The 20765-nt window shown below is 43.7% G+C and overlaps 1 protein-coding gene across 1 annotated transcript; it reads left to right on the plus strand.

Moving 5' to 3' along the window:
- Window positions 1–14300: 14300 nt before the first annotated feature.
- npm3 (nucleophosmin/nucleoplasmin, 3) lies at window positions 14301–17647 on the plus strand. Its single transcript, XM_083658049.1, has 5 exons — window positions 14301–14439; window positions 14655–14743; window positions 15077–15196; window positions 15310–15403; window positions 16220–17647. Exons 1-5 carry the CDS (start codon window positions 14361–14363, stop codon window positions 16348–16350), a joined length of 513 nt encoding a protein of 170 aa, XP_083514175.1. The 5' UTR covers window positions 14301–14360; the 3' UTR covers window positions 16351–17647.
- Window positions 17648–20765: the final 3118 nt, after the last annotated feature.

The following is a 20765-nucleotide window of genomic DNA, read 5'->3' on the forward strand; positions in this document are numbered from 1 at the left end:
ACCGGAAGCGATATTTTTTTTCGGATGATGGCGAAGGCATAACCCGCCCCTCTCTGCCTCTGATTGGCAAAAAAAAAAAAAAATCGCCTCCGGGACAACAACGCTTCCTACCCAGCGTGTGCACGTCTTTCCGACAGGCGACAGGGGTGGTTGTTATGGCAACTATCAACAACAACAACTACTACTAACTACTACAAGACATAAAGACCGAAATAGGCTACCTTGTTAATGTGTCTGTCGGAGACACGGCCTAACGTTAACATTTAATATGAGCCGAATATCAGCCTGCGCAGTGCGCTCAGCTATGTATACAGGAAGTAAACCGGATATTCAGGTGGGTTGTGACGATTGTTATTGTTGTCAAGTTAAAACTGTCTATACAGCAGTTTTAAATGGGACATTAAAGTACACAGGTGAAGTCACTCTAACCTGTACCTCTTACAGTTATACAGCAGTTTTAAATGGGACATTAAAGTACACAGGTGAAGTCACTCTAACCTGTAACTCTTACTGTTATACAGCAGTTTTAAATGGGACATTAAAGTACACAGGTGAAGTCACTCTAACCTGTACCTCTTACTGTTATACAGCAGTTTTTATCAGCACATTAAAGTACACAGGTGAAGTCACTCTAACCTGTACCTCTTACTGTTATACAGCAGTTTTTATCAGCACATTAAAGTACACAGGTGAAATCACTCTAACCTGTAACTCTTACTGTTATACAGCAGTTTTTATCAGCACATTAAAGTACACAGGTGAAGTCACTCTAACCTGTACCTCTTACTGTTATACAGCAGTTTTTATCAGCACATTAAAGTACACAGGTGAAGTCACTCTAACCTGTAACTCTTACTGTTATACAGCAGTTTTTATCAGCACATTAAAGTACACAGGTGAAGTCACTCTAACCTGTACCTCTTACTGTTATACAGCAGTTTTAAATGGGACATTAAAGTACACAGGTGAAGTCACTCTAACCTGTAACTCTTACTGTTATACATCAGTTTTTATCAGCACATTTAAGTACACAGGTGAAGTCACTCTAACCTGTAACTCTTACAGTTATACAGCAGTTTTTATCAGCACATTAAAGTACACAGGTGAAGTCACTCTAACCTGTACCTCTTACTGTTATACAGCAGTTTTTATCAGCACATTAAAGTACACAGGTGAAGTCACTCTAACCTGTAACTCTTACTGTTATACAGCAGTTTTTATCAGCACATTAAAGTACACAGGTGAAGTCACTCTAACCTGTACCTCTTACTGTTATACATCAGTTTTTATCAGCACATTAAAGTACACAGGTGAAATCACTCTAACCTGTACCTCTTACTGTTATACAGCAGTTTTTATCAGCACATTAAAGTACACAGGTGAAGTCACTCTAACCTGTAACTCTTACTGTTATACAGCAGTTTTAAATGGGACATTAAAGTACACAGGTGAAGTCACTCTAACCTGTAACTCTTACTGTTATACATCAGTTTTTATCAGCACATTAAAGTACACAGGTGAAGTCACTCTAACCTGTAACTCTTACTGTTATACAGCAGTTTTTATCAGCACATTAAAGTACACAGGTGAAGTCACTCTAACCTGTAACTCTTACTGTTATACAGCAGTTTTTATCAGCACATTAAAGTACACAGGTGAAGTCACTCTAACCTGTACCTCTTACTGTTATACAGCAGTTTTAAATGGGACATTAAAGTACACAGGTGAAGTCACTCTAACCTGTACCTCTTACTGTTATACAGCAGTTTTTATCAGCACATTAAAGTACACAGGTGAAGTCACTCTAACCTGTACCTCTTACTGTTATACAGCAGTTTTTATCAGCACATTAAAGTACACAGGTGAAGTCACTCTAACCTGTAACTCTTACTGTTATACAGCAGTTTTTATCAGCACATTAAAGTACACAGGTGAAGTCACTCTAACCTGTAACTCTTACTGTTATACAGCAGTTTTTATCAGCACATTAAAGTACACAGGTGAAGTCACTCTAACCTGTAACTCTTACTGTTATACAGCAGTTTTTATCAGCACATTAAAGTACACAGGTGAAGTCACTCTAACCTGTACCTCTTACTGTTATACAGCAGTTTTTATCAGCACATACATTAAAGTACACAGGTGAAGTCACTCTAACCTGTAACTCTTACTGTTATACAGCAGTTTTTATCAGCACATTAAAGTACACAGGTGAAGTCTAACTCTTACTGTTATACAGCAGTTTTTATCAGCACATTAAAGTACACAGGTGAAGTCACTCTAACCTGTACCTCTTACTGTTATACAGCAGTTTTTATCAGCACATTAAAGTACACAGGTGAAGTCACTCTAACCTGTACCTCTTACTGTTATACAGCAGTTTTAAATGGGACATTAAAGTACACAGGTGAAGTCACTCTAACCTGTAACTCTTACTGTTATACAGCAGTTTTTATCAGCACATTAAAGTACACAGGTGAAGTCACTCTAACCTGTACCTCTTACTGTTATACATCAGTTTTTATCAGCACATTAAAGTACACAGGTGAAGTCACTCTAACCTGTACCTCTTACTGTTATACATCAGTTTTTATCAGCACATTAAAGTACACAGGTGAAGTCACTCTAACCTGTACCTCTTACTGTTATACAGCAGTTTTTATCAGCACATTCAAGTACACAGGTGAAGTCACTCTAACCTGTAACTCTTACTGTTATACAGCAGATTTTATCAGCACATTAAAGTACACAGGTGAAGTCACTCTAACCTGTACCTCTTACTGTTATACATCAGTTTTTATCAGCACATTAAAGTACACAGGTGAAGTCACTCTAACCTGTAACTCTTACTGTTATACAGCAGTTTTTATCAGCACATTAAAGTACACAGGTGAAGTCACTCTAACGGTTAGAGTGACTTCACCTGTGTACTTGAATGTGCTGATAAAAACTGCTGTATAACAGTAAGAGGTACAGGTTAGAGTCTAACCTGTACCTCTTACTGTTATACAACAGTTTTTATCAGCACATTCAAGTACACAGGTGAAGTCACTCTAACCTGTACCTCTTACTGTTATACAGCAGTTTTTATCAGCACATTAAAGTACACAGGTGAAGTCACTCTAACCTGTAACTCTTACTGTTATACAGCAGTTTTTATCAGCACATTCAAGTACACAGGTGAAGTCACTCTAACCTGTACCTCTTACTGTTATACAGCAGTTTTTATCAGCACATTCAAGTACACAGGTGAAGTCACTCTAACCTGTACCTCTTACTGTTATACAGCAGTTTTTATCAGCACATTAAAGTACACAGGTGAAGTCACTCTAACCTGTAACTCTTACTGTTATACAGCAGTTTTTATCAGCACATTAAAGTACACAGGTGAAGTCACTCTAACCTGTAACTCTTACTGTTATACAGCAGTTTTTATCAGCACATTAAAGTACACAGGTGAAGTCACTCTAACCTGTAACTCTTACTGTTATACAGCAGTTTTTATCAGCACATTAAAGTACACAGGTGAAGTCACTCTAACCTGTACCTCTTACTGTTATACAGCAGTTTTTATCAGCACATTAAAGTACACAGGTGAAGTCACTCTAACCTGTAACTCTTACTGTTATACAGCAGTTTTTATCAGCACATTAAAGTACACAGGTGAAGTCACTCTAACCTGTAACTCTTACTGTTATACAGATATGAGCCCAGACCAGGAGAAACATGCAGTATATTGACCCAGATATGAGCCCAGACCAGGAGACTCACGGCTGACGCCTGGCTGCTCTGTCTTTGCAGGCAGATTTAGCTTGAGTGGCCCAGTCCTCCTTCAGCTGGACACAAGCCTGAGGTGTGTAGCACTGGAAGAACAGGAGCACACACACTGATGACCACACGGCGGAGCTAAAGGATCACTGGCTGATATCTCTGCAATGTGGTGTCAGGCTGGATTCACACAGGATCCAGAGAGACGCAGCAGCTGCTGTGTGTGGTGCAGCTGACTACGTCTGGGTGGGAGTGTCTCACTTCACTTCTTTCTTTTTAAAATGCTGTGGAGTCTCTTTTGTAGCTTTTAGTTTATAGTTTATCTCTCTTTTTAGTTTTGTTTGTGTTTGCTAGCTGCTATTTTACCGTTTCATCCTGATCGCATTCAGTTGTGTGGAGCTGTGTTGTTGAAACATTAACTGCTGAGTGCTGATTCATATAAAAAGGCAGGCCTTCATTGAGAAAATAACAGGAGGACTTTTTTTGTGAAGAACAGATACTCAGCCACGACTTATGAGAGAGAGAGAGAGAGAGAGCGAGAGAGAGAGAGAGAGAGAAGAAATAAGAAGAGACAAGAGTGAAACAGACAGAGCAGAGTTGTGTGTGTGTGTGTGTGTGTGTGTGTGTGTGTGTGTGTGTGTGTGTGTGTGTGTGTTGGGGGGGGCATCTAGGTGATTGGCAGCTGCAGCATAACGTCAGGTTGCATCCCCTTAAAGTAGGATCACCCTGTACTCTCTCACTATTATCGTGCGTTCCTTTATCGCAAAATAACTGGGATGTGGAGGCTAAATGACATCACATCCGTTTTGTTAGCGTTCCATTTGCAGAAAACTTGAGCTGGGAAGTTCACTGTTCATTGGTCAGATCCAGTCGCTAGCCAGGCTAGCCATTGTTAGCCATAACAATTGACAACATGGCATTTCACGGCATTTTGCGCATACAAACACTGCAGCCTCATGTCCACACAGATAGAAGTTAGGCAGTGCTGTGTGTACAGCTGATTTAATGAGACACAAACAAAACAGAAGTGCTAAACATTATTACTACGATTACTACTACTGTTGTTGCGCGGCGCAGCCATCTTGGATTTTTTAGGTTGGGGCTGCTGAGGCTCCTACGAGTTTGGAATGGGAAATACCAGCTCTAGTGACGTCACCGCCCAACTCATGACCTTTGAAGTCGTAAGATTACCAGTCCCCAGTTATAAAGGAATGCATGATTACTGACTGATGTATGTCTTTCACACAGCCCCCTGCTGCACCCAGTGTTGGAGCCTGACACACTGACGACCCCCATTGACTATGAATGGACTGTGGGGGAGAGAGGGGGGGGGGGGGGGGGCTGCAGGCAGGCACATATAGTGCACTGTAAAGAACTCAAGGCAGCCCGGCTAGCTCAGTCGGTAGAGCATGAGACTCTTAATCTCAGGGTCGTGGGTTCGAGCCCCACGTTGGGCGCTGATTTTGTGGAGCACAATGGAACTAAGCCTCAGCTTTACTGTGTTAGCGACCGTGTAGCTGCCACACAGGGGGGCCGTATGTTGCCCATGTGTGCTTTATAGTAACGTTCAGTCAGAACTCATTTATAATTAAGCCCATAGTTAATGAACTAATCATGTACAAAACACACACACAGTCACATATTTTATATACTGTATATGTTGTAAGCCTAATTTTTGCCATCACAGCTGCTTTTTACATGTATGGGATAATACAGGCTAATATACAAGGTGTCCCAAGCTCTGAGTCATTATAAACTCAATTAGCTACAGAAACTAATGTTCACATTCAGTCCTTGTATATTTCTCTCATGTGTTCATCATTCCTTTCCTCCTCTGTGTGTGTGTGATTGAGAAATGAGATGCAGGTGGTGTTCATCCTAATTGGCCTGGTCAGGTGTCAGATTGCTGCTGGCTGATTGGCTGGTGGAGAGCATTTAAGCCAGCTGATGCCATCCTGTCGCCCCTTGCTCTCCTCATTCCCAACGATGATGGCTGCTGTGCTGACTGCTGTGTTCTGTCGGGTAGGAACTGTGTGTAGACCTACTTTAGTAGTTCTGCAGAACTTTATTAAGATGTGTCTTTATCTTGGTAGACCTGTGCAGTCTAAACTGTAAATAGTTACCTTCCAGATCTACACTTTTGTACACTGTAAATAACACTTACCCAAGTAGCAGAAAGTAGGGGGAGAAGCCCTTTAGTTTTTTGTAACATTTTCTCATGTTTATTTTGTAGGAGCTTATAGGTAAGAGCTGTGTCTTATTTAATCCATCATTTTCTTTTCTTAGGTAAATTTAAGGTTGGGGATTAGTTTGATTGGTTAGTTGTGTTGGGGCCATGCTGTGCTCTGAAACTAAACCTGCTACTTGTGAACTTGTGATGGTGGTTTGGCTGATCATCCTTGGGAGTGGGAAGAGTGGGAGCACTTTTGTGTTGCGGTCCCGTTCCCCGAGGCCGGTTCCTAACATAATTGGGTGCTCGTCTGCTTTTCTCATTCGTCAGCACGTCGTCTGTGAGTGTGTGTGTATATATATTTTATATGTTTGTCTGGTGGGCAGTCTTTGTGCAGGTGGTAAATGGTGTTAGTCAAGGTGGCTTTGCATGGAGCTGAGGAAGCTCATGGTGGTAAAGCTGGTGGAGATGTTTGTTGGAGGAGGAGCCGGTCAGAGGGGACCAGTAAGACTGAGGAGGGGCGTGACAAGGCAGGGCCGTCAGTAGCACCGTTTCTCTTTCTGTGTAGACTGCTACCCTACAAGAGTCTCTGTACATAGACTTGCCTGTCACTCTGACTCCCAAGCCGTCTAAATCAGCGATACAGACGTATTTACAAGTGTCACAGAAACATTTCAAAGCCACATATTGAGAAGAGTTCATAGCTTCTCGACATCGGGGTTAGAAAGCTCGTCGCTGCTCATAAATGCCTCTTTTCATCTGAAGTCTGTGCTGGTGATATTTTTTACCGAGCCTTTGGCCAGAGTGGCGCTGTTGAGCGCTCTGACGGCTGGGAGCTCTAACCTGGAAAAAATATCACCAGCACAGACTTCAGATGAAAAGAGGCATTTATGAGCAGCGTCGAGCTTTCTAACTCAGACGTCGAGAAGCGATGAACCCTTCTTCTCAATATGTGGCTTTGAAATGTTTCTGTGACACTTGTAAATACGTCTGTATCACTGATTTAGACTGCTTGGGAGTCAGAGTCACAGGCAAGTCTATGTACGGAGACAGGACTCTTGTAGGGTAGCATAGTCTACACAGAAAGGAGAAACGGTGCTACTGACGGCCCTGCCTTGTCACGCCCCTCCTCAGTCTTACTGGTCCCTTCTGACCGGCTCCTCCTCCAACAAACATCTCCACCAGCTTTACCACCATGAGCTTCCTCAGCTCCATGCACACAATTTACCACCTGCACAAAGACTGCCCACCAGACAAACATATAAAATATATATATACTCAGACGACGTGCTGACGGAACGAGAAAAGCGGGCGACCCCCTAATTATGTTAGGAACCGGCCTCGGGGAAGGGGACGGCAACACAAAAGTGCCCCCACTCTTCCCACTCCCAAGGATGATCAGCCAAACCACCTTCACAAGTTCACAAGTAGCAGGTTTAGTTTCAGAGCACAGCATGGCCCCAACACAACTAACCAATCAAACTAATCCCCAACCTTAAACTTACCTAAGAAAAGGATGGATTAAAAAAAAAATAGACACAGCTCTCACCTATAAGCTCCTACAAAATAAACATGAGAATGTTACAAAACTAAAGGGCTTCGCCCTCCTACTTGGGTAAGAGTTATTTAGTGTAAAAAAGTATAGATTTGGAAGGTAGTTATTTACAGTTTGGACTGCACAAGCCTACCTAGACAAGGACAGCTCTTCAAGTTCTAAAGAACTACCAAAGTAGGCCTACACACAGTGCATACCTGACAGAACAAAGAGCAGCCATCATCAGTGGCAGTGATTTCAAGGGATGGCATCCCCAAACCCATTTAACAGTGCAGACACAGGAAGTTGGTGAAATAAAAGTTTGGGCCATCATTCAAAACTCTATTAGCTATTGCATTTAATCGTTTGAGTCTGTGTCATGTGTTCACATCATTCCTTTGTGTGTGTAATTGAACTATGAGTCCACTCATTGTACTCCCAACGATGATGGCTCTCTATTGAGTCTTTCCTGTGTTCTGTCAGGTAGGAACTGTGTAGGCCTACTTAGTTCTTCAGAACATTAAGATGTGTTATCTCGGTGGACCTGTGCAGTGTAAACTGTAAATAGCTACTTCCAGCTCTACACTTTTGTACACTAACATCTTACCCAAGTAAAGTAGGAGGGAGAAGCCCTTTAGTTTTTTGTAACATTTTCTCATGTTTATTTTGTAGGAGCTTATAGGTGAGAGCTGTCTTATTTAATCCATAATTTTCTTAGGTAAGTTTAAGGTTGGGGATTAGTTTGTTGTTGGGGCCATGCTGTGCTCTGAAACTAAACCTGCGACTTGTGAAGGTGGTTTGGCTGATCATCCTTGGGAGTGGGAAGAGTGGGGGCACTTTTGTGTTGCCGTCCCGTTCCGAGGCCGGTTCCTAACATAATTGGGGGCTCGTCCGCTTTTCTCGCTCGTCAGCACGTCGTCTGAGTATATATATATATATTTTATATGTTTGTCTGGTGGGCAGTCTTTGTGCAGGTGGTAAATGGTGTGCATGGAGCTGAGGAAGCTCATGGTGGTAAAGCTGGTGGAGATGTTTGTTGGAGGAGGAGCCGGTCAGAGGGGACCAGTAAGACTGAGGAGGGGCGTGACAAGGCAGGGCCGTCAGTAGCACCGTTTCTCCTTTCTGTGTAGACTATGCTACCCTACAAGAGTCCTGTCTCCGTACATAGACTTGCCTGTGGCTTTGACTCCCAAGCCGTCTAAATCAGTGATAGACGTATTTACAAGTGTCACTGAAACATTTCAAAGGCACATATTGAGAAGAAGGGTTCATCGCTTCTCGACGTCGGGGTTAGAAAGCTCGACACTGCTCATAAATGCCTCTTCATCTGAAGTCTGTGCTGGTGATATTTTTTCCAGGTTAGAGCTCCCAGCCGTCAGAGCGCTCAACAGCGCCACTCTGGCCGAAAGCTCGGTAAAAAAATATCACCAGCACAGACTTCAGATGAAAAGAGGCATTTATGAGCAGCGACGAGCTTTCTAACCCCGACGTCGAGAAGCGATGAACCCTTCTTCTCAATATGTGGCTTTGAAATGTTTCTGTGACACTTGTAAATACGTCTGTATCGCTGATTTAGACGGCTTGGGAGTCAGAGTGACAGGCAAGTCTATGTACGGAGACTCTTGTAGGGTAGCAGTCTACACAGAAAGAGGAGAAACGGTGCTACTGACGGCCCTGCCTTGTCACGCCCCTCCTCAGTCTTACTGGTCCCCTCTGACCGGCTCCTCCTCCAACAAACATCTCCACCAGCTTTACCACCATGAGCTTCCTCAGCTCCATGCAAAGCCACCTTGACTAACACCATTTACCACCTGCACAAAGACTGCCCACCAGACAAACATAAAATATATATATACACACACTCACAGACGACGTGCTGACGAATGAGTAAAGCAGACGAGCACCCAATTATGTTAGGAACCGGCCTCGGGGAACGGGACCGCAACACAAAAGTGCTCCCACTCTTCCCACTCCCAAGGATGATCAGCCAAACCACCATCACAAGTTCACAAGTAGCAGGTTTAGTTTCAGAGCACAGCATGGCCCCAACACAACTAACCAATCAAACTAATCCCCAACCTTAAATTTACCTAAGAAAAGAAAATGGATTAAATAAGAGACACAGCTCTTACCTATAAGCTCCTACAAAATAAACATGAGAAAATGTTACAAAAAACTAAAGGGCTTCTCCCCCTACTTTCTGCTACTTGGGTAAGTGTTATTTACAGTGTACAAAAGTGTAGATCTGGAAGGTAACTATTTACAGTTTAGACTGCACAGGTCTACCAAGAAGACACATCTTAATAAAGTTCTGCAGAACTACTAAAGTAGGTCTACACACAGTTCCTACCTGACAGAACACAGCAGTCAGCACAGCAGCCATCATCGTTGGGAATGAGGAGAGCAAGGGGCGACAGGATGGCATCAGCTGGCTTAAATGCTCTCCACCAGCCAATCAGCCAGCAGCAATCTGACACCTGACCAGGCCAATTAGGATGAACACCACCTGCATCTCATTTCTCAATCACACACACACAGAGGAGGAAAGGAATCAAGTCAAGTCAAGTCAAGTTTATTTATATAGCCCTAATTCACAAGCATGTCTCAGAGGGCTTCACAGAAAGTATGTCTAGCTGATTCTAGCTAACACACAGTAACAAGAATATACAGAATAAAGATAACATTTGAACATTTGAAGAAAGCAGGAGAGTGGAGGAGGGAGGGAGGGAGAGGGAGGAGAGGGGGGAGGTGGGGAGAAAATAGGAAATGTGGAGGAGGAGAGAACAGAGGAGGAGAGATGAGGGTGCAGGGGAGGGAGAGCCAGGGTAGAGGTAGGGTCTAGGGTTGGGGGAGGGGAGGGAGTAGGATACGGGCCCGGATTAGGGCGAGGGTGGGGAGAAATGGGAAATGTGGAGGAGGAGAGAACAGAGAAGGAGAGGTGGGAGGGTGCAGGGGAGGGAGAGCAGGGGGAATGTGAGAGGGAGGAGAGGGCAGAGAGGAGGAGAGAACAGAGAAGGAGAGGTGGGAGGGCGCAGGGGAAGGAGAGCAGCGGGAATGTGAGAGAGGGGAGAGGACAGAGAGGAGGAGAGAACAGAGAAGGAGAGGTGGAAGGGTACAGGGGAGGAATGATTAACACATGAGAGAAATATACAAGGACTGAATGTGAACATTAGCTTCTGTAGCTAATTGAGTTTATAATGACTCAGAGCTTGGGACACCTTGTATATTAGCCTGCATTATCCCATACATGTAAAAAGCAGCTGTGATGGCAAAAATTAGGCTTACAACATATACAGTATATAAAATATGTGACTGTGTGTGTGTTTTGTACATGAGTAGTTCATTAACTATGGGCTTAATTATAAATGAGTTATGACTGAATGTTACTATAAAGCACACATGGGCAACATACGGCCCCCTGTGTGGCCCGCGATGGAATTGCAAAGTTTTTTTTTTTTTTTACAGTGCACCTGAACGCAACATGCAAGATACCCGCTGAATAAGTGTCCAAATGTTCATGTCATTCTGGCCAATATTCTTCTGTTATAGCATTTCAGTCTGGAATATGGAATATCTTTCAATAATCTTAGACTAAAAGGCCAAAAGTAATCTCATGTGTAAGAAATGGCTGTTCTACATTGAGGTAGAAATTTAAATAATTAACTTGTTGGTTTTGGATTTAGCTTCAAGAGTGCATGTTCGTGTGACCCTCAACACAGGCTTTGAGAATCCCGGCCACTTACTGATACTTATGCTTAAATTAACCCACTCATATTCTGGTTTATTTCAAGAAAAACATTTCGGATAGTGGAAATTCTAATTGGCTGGTAACTTTAAAATCTAGCAGCCATATTGGCAGGTGGTGAAAAAAGTTAATTTCAAGCCCTGCAGGGAGAGTGTGGTGACATAGGAGTGAGTGAGAAAAGGATCAAATATTGGTGGTTAAGACTGAATAATGACATCACAACTGTTAATTTAAAATTAGTTATTCCTCTAAACCTGGCTTCAAATGCCCCAATTTTTTCGCGCTGGCGCCGTTCAGCCCTCAGCAAAATCTGGTAGCGAGGACTTTTTTTGTGGCCCTCTCTATCATCAAAGTTGCCCATCCATTACGGCATGACAATATTTGTTCGGCCCCCGGCAACAATCTGGATTTCTCATGTGGCCCCCCATGAAAAATAGTTGCCCACCCCTGTGCCAGCGCCTTTCTACAATTCATTCTCTATGGTTCGCGCTCCTCTTTTGAGGAACGCACCTTGGGTTTAAACGCTCTCAGCGTCTAGTGTTTTTTGGCGGAGTGCTCTGGGCATCTCAAGCTGAAAAAAGTTGAACATTTGGAGAAAAAGCACGCTGCTCGTCAGTCACTCCTCCTACCTCTTCTCCTCCCAGGGGGATCTTCAACCTCCGCTGCTGCCAGATTGCCAATAATCTGGCTTTCATGTTTACAGTGTGAACAATCAACAACATCAAACAGATGAAACGCTCTGTGCGCTGTGTTTGGTGCACAATGGAAGCGCTCTAGACATGATTTCCAAAGCGTTCACACGTGTTGTGTGTGCACGCCGCCTTATCCTGATTTTTCCTTTTAGGAAAGGTCATGCCTTGGCAGAGCTGCTGTACTTTTAAAATGAAAATATCAAATAAAATCAATCAATCAATCAATCAATCAACAACATCTATAATTAAATAACTACAGCATGAGTGGTGGCATGAGAAACTTGAGTATTATTTTGACTGGCTATGTTTGCATGCATGGAGAATCCCTTCTTATGGTTTTGGGTCGATGCATGTAAACATAACTGGGTTAGAATAACCTGAGTAAACACACTGATTATGAGAAACCGGATTGTTTACTCCTAATTGGCTTCCTGCGTCATGGAAACATCGTACGGCTTTCACTTGTTATTTTCGCCATTTGTGCAGACTTTAATGGGTTCATTTTGATGTCCAAGCAAGCAGTACTTACTACTACCACCACTACTACTACTACTACTACTACTACTACTACTGCCTTAGCCGGGTCAGCATGTAAACACAGTCAGTGGTGGCATTGACAACCTGGGATGACCACTTTAATAACTAATGTCCCTAAACAGGCGGTGAACTTCCTATGACCCTCATCTAAATGATTTACATTAATATTTAATATCTGGAGAGGAATGGAGAGGCAGTCAGCTGAAGACAGAACAGATGGGTTTTGGAGAATCACAATGTCTCACATGAGCCAACTGCCTGAAAACAAGTTTGTCCAAAAGATTTCACATGGAACAGGATTTCCATCAAATGTTTTGGAGTTTAAACTTCCATCCAGACTTGATACCCTCTTGATACTTCATGGCCTCACTTTGAATGCACTAACTAAATGTGTGGAGAGTTGCATTCACAACGACGTGGGCCAGCTAATGTTGACACAGGCTCTCTTTGATTTAAATAAATATAGGCTATATAACACAACAGCCCATAATTTGGCTGAGTGGTGTGATCTGACACTGATTTAGCCATCTGAGAGTGATAAGATGTATTATGTCACAAGTTTCCAATCACTTTAACACTACACGCCCTCCACCCATTCCAACCAGGATAACTGCAGTAAAAATGCAGTGTTGAAGGTTTCTGCTACTATGTAAAGATGACCATTTTTAGTGAACTAGGAATGATCCTGGACCTGGATCAAATTCTGCTGGTCTGTATTGTCACCATTGATTGGATATCTGAGAATGATAGCCAGGATTCTACCTTTGGGAATTCCCAGATGACTATGTCCTTGCTGACAGGTGGTGGGAAGATCATTCTCCCATTCATATCTTGCATGACGATTTAGGGCAGTTTCAGCCTGTGGGGGGAATGTATAGCAGCAGTTAGCTTAGCCTTAGCACACCCTAATTTATTGCAATGCCACCCTTGAGTCTTTAATCATGTGTGCTGGCATGTCACACATTCTCTCTCTGTCACAAATCAAATAGAGACGGAGCTAGTGTTCAATCGTACCATATACCAATACAATTGACTATCATTATTGTGTATGTGGAAAATGAGTTATGATCTAACGTTAATATGATTAAAAATCGATATAACGATTATGACATGTGTTATCTCAAGTGCTAGTGAAGGCGCTGCGTAGTCAAGCCATCCAGAGTATGGAGAGTAGTCAGAGTGAAACAGGAGGTACATTTGTCTTCAAAATAAAAGCCTAAATTTGCGTTGAGAGTCCCTGAGCCTGCCTGGCTCGCGGTCCTTTTTAACGGGCTACCAACGCTATAAAAGTGGAATGTCACCTGTTCTCAAATAAGGGTTTTAATTTGACGACTGTAACAGGAAATGTATTCTATCCGTTTATTTTGGCTAGCTTGACCCTGATGGCGGCAGGCAGAATACATCCATGCTCGAACGAACCTGCTAAATTAACTCTCAACGTTTACTCTACTCACAGCAATGTTTCCTTTACTCACTTACTGTCACAGAGCGACCCGTCCAGTCCAGATCAACTGGGGCTTGAAAGAGCGCTTGTTTTGCTAATCAGTCACAACAGTGCCGACAGCTTCTTCTTCATATAGCGTTCGTGTGTCACGTGACCGTTGTTGAACCGAGGCAAACTGTCTTCTTTGGAGTATAAATGCAACACCATGAGCAACCATGTGCTGAGCGACACTTTCTAATAAGTATAAATTAAGCTTTAGAAACACCATAAACAGTAATATTTCCGACCAGTGAGAGGCAGCAATGTGCCGTAAGGCATCTAGTCTGCCGGAAAGCTATCCGAAGAAGAAGAAGAAGACAGCTGATTTTAGCGCACAGTGATGACGCGTCAGACACGCGTGTAATATTTTTGCGACCCGCTTGTTATATTTTGTGGAGGCCGTGGTAGAGAGAATCAACATTTTACACAAAATGTCTTTCCGCGATGATGACGACGACTCCTCGGATATCGGACCTGTTGCCCAGCAGAAGTTGGAGACCTGCCTTTTCAGTAAGAACGTTTTAAGACAGGCTGTCCTGCTAGCAGACCTAACGTTAGCTCTGATTTTGTTGTAGCGGGTTGTCTCACACGTGGGTTTTCTCCGTGTGAAGCAGACCGCGAAAAGCATGTGCTTGTTTTAAACAGAAAATAATCTGTAACCGTGAATGCTTTACATCGATTCAAACGTGAAACACTCGTAACAAAATGCAACATTGTCTCTTCAGGCTGCGAGCTGTCATCTAAAGTTCCCTTCTACACTTTCCAAGCGGATGAAGAAGAGGACGACTCGGAACATTTCCTTGAACTAAGAACGGTACTACTGGCAGTGTAAACTAAATGCGTTTTAGCCAGTGATGTTGTGCCATCAGATCACCTGGTTATTATATTAGAGATTATATCCCTATTGTCTCTAAAGAACCATCACAATAATGCAAGGGTTACTTGACAAGACAGTCGACTGTCTTCTCGTTATCTAACAATTCCCCTATAAAAAGTACAAGTACTCAAGCTTGTAGACGTTTCAGTTTCCTCTTTATTTCTGATATAGTTGCATGAATCCAGCAATCATATCGTGTGCTGAGCAGAGTAAGTGTGAGGAAATGCTGACTGAAAGCTAACTGAGCTAACTAATCTGTGTTACCTGTAGGTTTGTCTGGGAGAGGGCGCCAAGGAGGAGAGTAATGTGGTGGAGGTGACAGCCATGAACCACCAAGGAAAGACCATCTCAGTGCCTATTGCTAACCTTCATATCAACTGCCTGCCTACGGTACAGTATGATGAGTGCTCTCTATAGGTACACTAATGTGCTGCCTGCAATCACAAGTGAAACCAGTTTAAACGGAGCCTTTTTGTTCTGCTGTCTCCATCTCCTCTCTCCAGGTGAGTCTGGGGGAGTTTGAGCTGAAGGCTCCACTGACCATCCGGCTGAAGTCTGGGACAGGACCAGTCACTGTCAGCGGGTTGCACCTCATTGGTGAGAGAGGGCGGGGGCTTAATTTCATTCATCCAAACAAACATCCAACCTGCCTAGCACTCTGCACTATATCGTATAGAGACAGTCTGCATGTCTGGGAACGCCCATACAGGCTCTAGGAACGCCCACAATAGATGCTGGTTAGCTGGCTCAGCCTTGCTGGGGGGCGTGGTCAGGGTGGGGTAAATTCCCCCGTTCTATCCATTCAGCAAAGTTAGGATTTAGCTGATAGCCCAGCTCAGGCAGACACGATCGGGGATTTAACCACCGCAGTAAGCGCACATCTGAGCAGACGTCTTGTGTTCTGCTCTAGAACTCCCAAACATGTAGTTTAGAGCCGCAGCACCGTCTTTTGGTGAGTCAGCCCATGAGATATATCGGCGGTTTTACCACACTCGCGCGCCAGCCGTTTAACATTTTGTGGGCGTTCCCAGACATGCGGACTGTCTATCGCACCAATGCCAAGTATTGTGATACTTCATCATATAAATTGTCAGGTGCACACAACATTTATGACAGGGTTTTTATCACGGTGTTGGTCAGTCTGTTTGCTTGGCAATCCCACTTTGCTGCAATAAAAAGGATTGAAGTGAGATGAACAGACTGGCAACTTTATCTCATTAGCTAAAACAGATGTTGACCAAATTTTTTCCTTTGGGGACATAATTTGCAGTTGGAAAAAAATCGAATAAATCGCAATACTAGCATATCGCAATACTACCGTATCGTGGGGCGTCTGGTGACTCCCACCCCGAAACTATAATACAGGCATGCCATCTAAAGCAGCGGTTAACACGGTGATGTCTCCTCCCACAGCCTCGGAGGTTGAAAACTCCGACCTGTCTGACTCCGACGATGAGGATGAAGAAGAAGAGGTCAGCCCCATCAAACCAGCAAAGAAGAAGCAGAAGCTCTCAGGCCCACGAGTCATCAGCAGCAGCATATAAGAAATAACACGCTCCTGTTGAGCAGATGGACACACACACTTGACAGTTACTTCTTCCACAATCTGGGAACCCAGAGTCTATTTTTATTTGAAAAACAGACTCTGGGACAGCCCTACCTTTTTTCCCGGCTTCCTGTACAGAGCGCCTCTTCCTGCCACCGCCACTTCCTTATCCGTCGCCGCCGTTAATAACGTTAACGCAAAAAAACACTGCATAGAAGACGTCAACTCGTCTCACAACAACAGTGGGAAATGACTGGAGGTGTAGTTGTTGTGACTGACTAGCAGTATCGCCAAAGTCGCGACGCAAATTGCTATTCAGACAGTAAACAGTGGAGCACGGACACGGAACAGGAAGTGACGTGCTCCACTGTTTACAGTCTGAATAGCAATTTGCGCGATACTACTATTCACACAACTACACCTCCAGTCATTTTCCACTGTTGTGAGACGAGTTGACGTCTTCTATGCAGTGTGTTTTTGCGTTAACGTTATTAGAAACGGAGACGGAAAAGGAAGTGACTGTGGCAGGAGAGGCGCTCTACAGGAAGCTGGGAAAAAAGATAGGGCTGTCCCAGAGTCTATCTTTCAAATAAAAATAGACTCTGGGTTCCCAGATTGCTTCTTCCACAGCTGAGCGAGTGCAGAAGGCGTGTCCAGCTCTGAGCTGTGTATCTCGTTGGGTGCAGATGTTCTCGCCGCACCGTTCTCCAGTCTCTCTTTGAGAGCTCGTGGTCTTGGCAGTCTGACTCCGTTAAGCTGCAGGTAGAGCAGCCATTGTTCGAATGAGCTTTGTTTTTGTTACTAAAATGCTCTTCAGTCTTTTATATTGTAGAATATACAATTGCCCCTGAGGTGGATTTATAGACCTTTTTCACGGGGGCCATTTTGTGTGGAAAAGGCAGGGTATTGCAACAGTGGTTGAGAAACGTCTTTTACCACTGCAGCTATATTGTTGTCATAGTAAAACAAAACATTGTGTGTATATACTTCACATGGTCATTTCATTTTTCTAAGATAATTTTGTGAAAATTGGATTTCCAGACAAGTATGATTTCAATTGGTCACTGTGTCTACAGATGAGCCTGGGGGGTCTGTTGTTTTTCATGTGCTGGAAAAACCCCCAAATAAAATATCGAAGGAAAAAAAGTTTAAAAGTTCCGTAAAGTGTCTATTGTTATTTTAAGAGTAAAAGTTTTCTCTTTGTCCAGAAGATGTCGCCAAATACTAGACATGATAAATAGAAAGGAGGAATTGGATGTAAATGCAAAGATGAAACACTTTTATAGAACATAATAAAAACCGATTTAAGTGGACACTAGTCAGAATCTGAATAATTTCGAACCTTTAGTACAGAACGGAATATACAATATCTAAGATTTTACAGCTTTAGCTGATGCTCTTAAGTGTCAACAGTGGAATAACTCGAGTCAATATTTCTGAATCCCATAAATGTCCTACATTACATTGTCATTTTGTCATAATTATACCAAGGTATCAATTAATTTGACAATACCTTTACCTACTTGGCCTTTACTAGTATTAGTAGTAGTAGTATTTGCGGAAAGTTGGTTAGAAAAATAGCTAGTTGCAACTGAAACCCGCAGGTTGTGATATTCCCCTATTTGTCGGTATGTAAAAAAGTCCATTGCTCGAACATGATGCTGGCTGTTGAGCCAAATTAACTGCGTGGACAGATTTCCAGCTCGGTAATTAATTGAATACAGAGTAGCATATGGCAGGCAAAGTGTGGGCAGTCAGATATTTCACTGCATGGAGATGTGTCAAGTTTTTTTTTATGCTGTTTTACTTCAAAAAGGTTGAGGGAAAAAGTACTAAATTCCCAAGACATTTTACTAAAGGTTTACTATACAAATATATGACAGCAAAGCCATTAAATCCCTCAGATAATAGGAGGCTATAGACACACACATTAGGCCAGACCAGGGCCGGCTCTAAACATTTTGGTGCCCTAGGCGCAATTTTATTTGGTGCCCTCCACCCCCCTTTCCCTCACAAAAATGCTGCCTACTTTGGAGATTTAACGGAACACTGAGCTGAATATTACATAATATATTAACACATAAATGATGCCTGAACCAATTTCATAACGGAGCATTCATCAGTGCTGGTTCTCGAGATAAGGAACTTTTCATGTATGCCAGTAGGTGGCGCTATTCCGAATTGCACGAAATTCAGCACTGCACTCCATCAGGTCCCCCTAAGCGCACTCCCCAAGTTTGAAGTGGATCCGATGAATGCTTCTCGAGATAAACCACTTTTTGTGTTTGCCAGTAGTGACGCTATGCCGAGTCTCCCCAAGTCTGAAGCATCAGGTCCACCTAACTAAGCCTGCTCCCCAAGTCTGAAGCATCAGGTCCACCGAACTAAGCATGCCCCCCAAGTCTGAAGCATCAGGTCCACCTAACTAAGCCTGCTCCCCAAGTCTGAAGCATCAGGTCCACCTAACTAAGCCTGCTCCCCAAGTCTGAAGCATCAGGTCCACCGAACTAAGCATGCCCCCCAAGTCTGAAGCATCAGGTCCACCTAACTAAGCCTGCTCCCCAAGTCTGAAGCATCAGGTCCACCGAACTAAGCCTGCTCCCCAAGTCTGAAGCATCAGGTCCACCGAACTAAGCATGCCCCCCAAGTCTGAAGCATCAGGTCCACCTAACTAAGCCTGCTCCCCAAGTCTGAAGCATCAGGTCCACCTAACTAAGCCTGCTCCCCAGGTCTGAAGTTGATTGGACAAATGGTTCTCCAGGAGGGCGGAGGGCCATAGTCTATTTTGAGAGACAAGCCGAGGGCCACTTAAGATCGGTCAAAAGGCCACATCTGGCCCCCGGGCCGGACTTGCCTGATTTAGTGCCTTATAGGCGAGGGGAAGGATTTTAAACTCTATTCTGGAATTCAATGCGAGCCAGTGCAGAGAAGCTAGTATGAAGAAATACGATCTCTTTGGCAAGCTATTGTCATTTAGTATTGGAACTGTATTTAATCATATTCATCAGAGTCCAGAGAGCAAACATCTGTTATTTTGTGATGATGTGGTGTATTTTTACCTTTTTCTTGTATCCACTTTCCCTCAACTTGGACTGCCTTAGTTTTGCTTCAGTTAAAGGTCCCATTCCGTGCAAAAGCTGTTTTTACTTGTAAATGCATATATACTGCTGTCAGCCCTCCCTGTAATGAGTGGTCACACGCTCAGAACTGCCACAGTTGGATTTGTCCCTATCCAGCGTCCCTCTGCAGTCTCCTCCAAGCCACACCCCCAAACGCTTCGTTTGCCCAGAGGGGAATCTGGGGGAATCGGGACGTCACTAGCTTCCTCCTGCATACTGCGCGGGTCTCTCTCACACAAGCTACCTGCACCATTTAGTCTATAGCCACAAAATTAACACTTCTAGCTGGAGCGACGCCAACTGTACGTGATCCAGCAACTGCAGAGGTGCATTCGGTAAGTCTAGGCATTTTGAGATATCCTCTTTAGCGTAGTACCGTTTAGTTAACGATAACTCGCAACCTAGCGTGCTGGTCCACAGACGCTAATCTGATTGGCCGCTGGGAGCCTGGGGCGGGCTCTCCCTCAGCGGCCAATGGGAACTGTTAGTTCTGAATATATTATAGAAACAGGCCGTTCTTGCGAAGCGACCAGAAGAGGGAGTGAGAACTCCGTCACAACAAACGGGTTTGCTATATTTTCGACAGATTAATCCAGAATCATGTTTTATGGACCAGAGACACACGTTTTTAAGAGGTTACAGCTGCACGAATTGGGACCTTTAATGAATTCCTAATCTGCTGAATTCCAAAAACATGTGGAGAAATGGCTCCCTCTGTCTCTTCTACAATGCATTTATTCCCCCTGCCCCTGTATGAGAGTTGAACTTCGGTGCAAAATGGCAGCTCTATAGAAAGAAGCATGTTGTTCTTTGATTGAGGCTGACACCAAAAGCCGACGTTTGCCGTCAATGTTTTATGTATTCACTCATTTTCCAAATTTCCATACCCGCTTATTCCTATTCAGGGTCCCGAGGGTGGTGGGTGGGTGGTCGGGGGGGGGGGGCTCTGGAGCATATGCATATCCCTGCATGAATTTTCTGCTATCAAGCTCCATTGTAGCTGTGCTGGAATGAATATGTCATGATGTCATGTTGTCTGCGCCTGGCCTAGAAAAATACACCGAGCAACAAGATGGACCCGAAATACAAGATGCATCGCCAACAAGCGTGTGGTTCCACTTCAGGGTGATTTCCACTTTAGTATAATATAGTGATCTAGAACAACCTGAGGAGGAGATACATGAGGAGGAGATACATGAGGAGGAGATACATGAGGAGGAGATACATGGAGCGGCTGCATTGCTAATATTGCAGCAATATTACTGATGTGGAATGATGCAAGCGAGCACCTGTT

This window comes from Poromitra crassiceps (assembly GCF_964638095.1).
Source record: "Poromitra crassiceps genome assembly, chromosome: 22".
Lineage (NCBI taxonomy): Eukaryota > Metazoa > Chordata > Actinopteri > Beryciformes > Melamphaidae > Poromitra > Poromitra crassiceps.

Excerpts from the sequence above, each read along its gene's own strand:
- npm3 (XM_083658049.1), top strand. The coding sequence starts at position 14,361 with ATGTCTTTCCGCGATGATGACGACGACTCCTCGGATATCGGACCTGTT. Across the intron at positions 15,197-15,309 it reads ATATCAACTGCCTGCCTACG|GTGAGTCTGGGGGAGTTTGA; the intron begins GTACAGTATGAT and ends TCCTCTCTCCAG. Across the intron at positions 15,404-16,219 it reads CAGCGGGTTGCACCTCATTG|CCTCGGAGGTTGAAAACTCC; the intron begins GTGAGAGAGGGC and ends CTCCTCCCACAG.